This window comes from Frieseomelitta varia, unplaced genomic scaffold (genome assembly GCF_011392965.1).
Source record: "Frieseomelitta varia isolate USP_RPSP 00005682 unplaced genomic scaffold, Fvar_1.2 scaffold_279, whole genome shotgun sequence".
Lineage (NCBI taxonomy): Eukaryota > Metazoa > Arthropoda > Insecta > Hymenoptera > Apidae > Frieseomelitta > Frieseomelitta varia.
This window is the reverse complement of record NW_025110011.1, coordinates 76219-82218: the sequence shown is the minus strand read 5'-3', so window position 1 is coordinate 82218 and position 6000 is coordinate 76219. Positions and strand designations below refer to the sequence as shown.

At 34.8% G+C, this 6000-nt stretch overlaps 1 protein-coding gene across 3 annotated transcripts in view; it reads right to left on the bottom strand.

Moving 5' to 3' along the window:
- Positions 1-6000, bottom strand: part of LOC122529128 (ankyrin-3-like) — a 71755-nt gene that overhangs the window by 36765 nt on the left and 28990 nt on the right. For all 3 annotated transcript variants that reach the window (XM_043654928.1, XM_043654927.1, XM_043654926.1), the window contains exons 11-18: positions 5673-5819; positions 5435-5584; positions 5201-5341; positions 4962-5117; positions 4789-4887; positions 4467-4664; positions 4175-4358; positions 1988-2092 (exon numbers count right to left, since the gene is read on the bottom strand). In XM_043654928.1, the coding sequence (XP_043510863.1) occupies positions 1988-2092; positions 4175-4358; positions 4467-4664; positions 4789-4887; positions 4962-5117; positions 5201-5341; positions 5435-5584; positions 5673-5819 (1180 nt within the window). The remainder of the gene's footprint in view (positions 1-1987; positions 2093-4174; positions 4359-4466; positions 4665-4788; positions 4888-4961; positions 5118-5200; positions 5342-5434; positions 5585-5672; positions 5820-6000) is intronic.

Below are 6000 nucleotides of genomic sequence, written 5' to 3'. Positions count from 1 at the left end.
TTTTTTTTTCTTAGATCCCCGTATTTCTTTTTCCTTTTTTTTTTTTTTTTTTTTTTTTTTTTTTCTTTTTAAATTAGGCACGTTACATTCCAGGCTTAATTGACTTTGGACGTGAAATTGTCAGTTCACGAAACGAGGCGTAACGTTGACTTCGCGAAAGCAAATCGCGCACCGATTTTAGGCGGAAAAAAAAAAAAAAGAAAAAGAAAAGTGAAGAAAAGAAAAGAAAGCAAATTCGTTATATAAATTTCGATATTTTGGTCGTGAATCGTATTTGGCGACTTGCCAGCCAGCAGGGGTTCGACCAACTGCATGAATAATATGGTACAAGATGCATACCGGCTGTTGCATAACAGCCGAAGCAGAATGCGTATAGGTACGTGGATGATACGTGAAAACAGACTGCACAAGCCTACCTCTGTTCCTCCCGCCGACTGGCATAATGATCGCACAACTCGTTATTATGCAAATTACATTAACAGCGGCAGCAACGCGCCCTACTTCGTTAACGTTCGCCGTTTTCTGAATTTTAGATTCGAGAAATGCCAACGCGTGACCGACTTTGACGCAATGTCGCGTCGTTGAAATTCAATTTCGCTTCGCATCGATTAATTTAATTGCGATAACGTAATCGAGTAAAATTGAACGCTTTGCTCGGCTAGAAACGCGATTTGGAGGGGCAGTGATTTCCTTCCTCCCTCCCATTTTCAGATTCAAACGTATCGCGTAGATAAATTTCTTCCACGACGAAGCCTCTATAAATATTATATATGAATAAATTCGTTATATCCTCAGCTGATTGTATTAATCCTTGAGTGTCGCTTTCAATGGCATTATATATGCACGTGTGCGTCGCGATGGCAGAATTAAACTACGCGTTCTCGTATGCGTATACTGTGAGACGTTCGAATGCGGCGAGTAATGAATAGATGATAATGATCTTGCTGAATTGCAAGTAGCAAGAACAGTTCCTACGCACCTACCGAGAATTCCGTGCGACGGGTGCGTAATACCAACTCGCGGACGATGAGCACGTTTCAAGGAAATAAAAACATTTTTCACTCGAAAAATGTGCGTCCGCTTCGAAACTTCCTTCTCTACTCTCGCTACGCTCGTATTAACTCGACAGATCAAACAGCAAAATGAAAGAAAATACACTCGTACATTTTGTACGCTGTATCGAGTTCTTATGTAATTGGCGCGATCGAGATCCCCGTCACGTGTACGTGACGTTACCATTGAATTTCGATAGCATTTGAAATCATTGTAATATAACAAAAAAAAAAAAAAAAATCGATCCGTAATACTTGAAACTCAAAAAACGTGAATCTCGTTTAACAAGGTTGTTACGGCTACTGCAAGTGTAGATGCTGGGGGAAAGGGATCGCAACTTTATACAGGAGAAATGGAGCGACAAGGAAGGTAAACGAAACAGAGTGTGAACAAATAGCGGTTTAAGGAGAGGTATATGTCTGTGCATGTCTCTGTATTTATGTTTCCACGGATAGAAAACAGAAATGAATGAAAACTAGAAAATATACTCGATATCTCTCGGTTCAACTCTTTTAAAATAACACGGTGTCGCGCGGCAACAAGTCGCCTAGAGCTTCGTTCGTGTTTCTCCGTGGACAATGCGAAAAATTAGAGAAAGAGAACCACCGGAGTGTACGTGCATGTAAGAAAACCACGGAACAATCGAAAGACTTTGGCATCGAATGCAGATATGTCGAGATACTAATGAATACACTCCGGTTCGACAATTGGCATGAGAATTTAAACGACAAGCCGTGATTAGGTAAATGAAATCGACAAAGTATGAATGATCGAATGCGCGCGTACTACGAGCGAGGAAGATTAGTTACGTACCCATGTGCTGATATATATATATATATATATATGTATGTATATATGTATATATAAATATAGAATGTTGCGCGCACGTGTGATATGTGAAAGAGTGACCAGAAACAGAGTACAGACAACTTACGGGTATAGGTCATTTGGCCCTGGTAGTAAGAAGGAAGGTACACGTGTTGCGCGTGTGGAGGCTGCCCGTACACATTCATGGCTGCCATGCCGATTTCATCACCACCTACATCGTACGCCGTCGAGTAAGGTCATTTTTTTTTTTATCAAAATGCTAATTTCGCACCATAAACACTGTTTCTAAATTTCGCTATCACTGGGTTGTTAAATAGCCGACTTTACGTATACAGCAGGAGATAGACCTACCGCGAGCGCAGTTTGTTCGTTTGCTTCGACTTAAAAATTTATTATTAACTCACGCGTGTGATAAAATATGCAAGAGTTCTTCAGTCGTTTTAAACGTACATACTCCATTGCCATTTACGACACGATGGAACGTCTAATGACGGACAATCCGATTGAAATTGGCTCGATTTTCAGTTGAATTTGATGGAATTTTGAGACAGATTTTTGTACTGTATTCTCGTGTCTACCGGGACCAATGTGTTTTTTTAATATTACAATTAAGCAAACAAGCAAACCTTGTTAGATTTGTCATATTCGTTACAGTGACGTTTGTTATTATCCACGCAAGTTATTACAAACGAAGAGATTTAGTCTAAAGTATGTTGTCGTTAACTACTTATTGCAAAAATCTTACACAGATAAGCATTGCTTTGTTGAATCTAATGCGGCTAAGAATAAACCATGTCTGATGTTACTTTGGAACAATAAGTTTTTTTTATCACGAATTTTAATAAAAATAATATTACCTGTGTAAGGGAAATATACGACAAGATTTTACTAAAATTCAAAATATTTACCATCTACGAAATTACGATATTCGAAAGATTTTTAACTATTTTTGCTAAGTTTTATTTATGCATCTAAAGACTATGCGTCTATTTGAAGGAAGTTAAATATTTTCTTCATAGATAGCAACAACCCAGTGAAGATATGCTAAGTACATGCTCTTGCGAAACTGAATGAAACATAAACGCAACAAAATAAGCAAATATTATATCATATAGCTCCCTAACTTCAATTCGAAAGTTCAAAGTCAATAATTGTAATTCCTTAAGCATTTTTTTTTTTTTTTTTTTCTATCAAAGAAAGTGCATCGTAAGTAATATTTATGATCCAATTCATAAATATCCAATATGCATTACACGGATATTAATGCCTTTGCTAATCTATTATAAAAGTGGTTGTGTTTTTGTGATTCCCCCTTGAATAAAATCTTGCTGACTCGTATTAAGGAACTGTAGGATTCACAGTGTACATGCTACAATCCGTATCTTCGTATATTTTCATGCGGCGAATACATGCACTTTTAAAATAAACTAATGGATGGTAGAGTGTACCAAAATGGAAAGTGCTACTTTAATACATCCTCTGCGCGCGTGTATTAATTTTAATATATTTTATATTTCTTAATGCAAGTAAATTTTTAACATGTATGGTGAACTGCAACTTTTATGCAGTACGATATATATATATGAAAAATGCTATCGAAATATGTATATAATTTTACAAAAGAACTATATCACAAAATATAATTTGTTGTTACTATTATATAGTAAAAGAAATATAACTGTGTAAAAGAAATATAACAATAAAATCATTTATTGTTATATATCGTTATAAATCATTTTACGTTAAATTGATCTTTGCAAATTAAGATTGTAATAATTTCTTTTATTTTTAAGTAGTTTGTATGACACTTGTGTTGATGAAATGTTAATTAATGCTTGAAAGCGTAATTTCATGCAATAACGTTGCACATATATTGTGCAATAATTATCGAAATTAAAATACGTTGTAGTTTATTATACGCATTATGTAAGCTATCAAATCTATAAAGAAGCAAAATTACAGAGAAGCAGACCTACATTACAAACATTATTGGCAGATACCTACTATTCGTATTATCAATTTCTATTCGATATTCTAGTAAAATAATATTCTAGAAAATGAAAGCAAATAGAATTAAAACGAACAAATTAGAATGCTAGATTACGATTTATCTTATCGTTATATAATACACTGATTTAGTCAATTTAGAAATGTAATTTGTTATTTGATGTTACTGTAATATCTTTCATCTTAATATTTTGATATTTAACAAATTTTGCGAAACTACGTAAGATAGATTTATTATTAAAGCAATATATGAAATCTTTTGCAATAGAAAACAGCAAACACTTACCTCCTTCGTCTTCGCTATCGCTCATAAACGTCTCTTGCATTGATTCAGGAGCTTGTACTCTGTATTTTTCTTCAATAGTAACAGTATGAGTCGTTGTAATGACAGTTTCCGTAACTACCTTTAACGTCTCGATGACACTAATGTAACCAAGTTTTTGTGCAATATCTAAAGCCGTTTGTCCATTCTATTAAAAAAAAAAAAAAAAAAGAAAAAGGAAAGAAAAATGAAACGTGATATAAGTAGAATAATTAAATAAAACTTGCGAAAGCAAGTTCTCATGAACTTGACTTACATTAGTAGTAGTATTCGGTTTCGCTTTACCCTCCAGCAATAAATTAATCACTAATGTATGACCCTGTTGAGCAGCTTGATGCAACGGAGTATATCCAGCATTCGTACTACTGTCAACAACTGCTCCAGATCGTAAAAGGAATCGTACCATCGCTGCCTGACCAAAGTGAGCTGCCACGTGTAGCGGAGTATAACCAGCCTGCACAACACAAGAAAACAATATAAACATTTTACGAATTGTAATTGACTTTTCTTTTACTTTCTCTAATTTTCTCTTCTTATTTTTATAGGTTGAATTAATTTTCCAAATTACTTCATCATACCTTTGTTTTAGCATCAATCTGAGCACCATTTTTAACGAGAATAGAAGCAACATTAACTTTATCTTCTTGTGCGCACAAATGGAGCGGTGTGAGACCATTCTAGAGAGAAAAGTGATTATTAAGTAATTAAAGAAGAGGCCATAAATATAACAAAGTATCAAATCTTTTGTTACTTTTGCTTTGTGATTTGTATCTGCTTTGTGCTCAATGAGAAGCGTTGACATATCGGTGTGGCCTTCTTGTGCACTCAAATGTAGCGGCGTAAATCCTGCTTTTGATTCTGCATTTGCTTTTGCTCCGTACTCCAATAAAGTAGTCGCGATATCCATCTGCATCAAAAGCAAAAATTATTTTCGAATTACTAAAGATATACCTAATAATTTAGCTTGTTCGTATATTTAAACCTCCTTACCTGATTCTTACGTGCAGCAATGTGTAACGGTGTATGACCATTTTTAGCCATGGCGTGAGGCGATGCACCCTTGTCAAGTAGAAGCAATGCTACATTTTGATGATCATAATGAGATGCCACGTGAAGCGGAGTCACTCCATTCTATGATTAAACAAAAGAATTAACATTTAACATAAAGAGTGTATTTGACAAAAAATTAACAAAAATTAACAAGAGGCAATAACAACTTCTAACCTTTCCTTGGGCATCAACTGGTGCATTCTTCTGTAATAGTAATCTTGCTACATTCATATTACCATACTTAGCTGCCAAGTGTAAAGGAGTGAATCCCTTTTTGGTCGTTGCGGTAAGCGATGCGCCGTTTTCTAACAAAACGGATGCAACCTGTTTCAAGTTCATAAGTTGAGATTAATTATATAATCGTTGATAAATAATTAAATATGACACGATATAAGTATATTGAAAAGTTTACCTCTTCTTGACCTTCTTTAGCAGCAATATGAAGCGGTGTATATAAATCTTTCGTCGTGGCATCTACATCGGCACCGTGTTGAAGTAACAACATTACGATATCAACGTTGCCCAATCGAGAAGCAACGTGAAGCGGTGTTTGTTCCTCCTGCAACATTTGTACTTTACAAATCTATTTTGGCGTAGGCAAATTTACTAATTAAGTATCGAAATAAAAATTTAAGTAAGAGAACGATATTACAATGTAAGAAGGAATAAGAAAATTGATGCAGAATTTTGTGAATGTGAATATTGAAATCAAACGTTTACTAATACTGTATTCTTTTTCT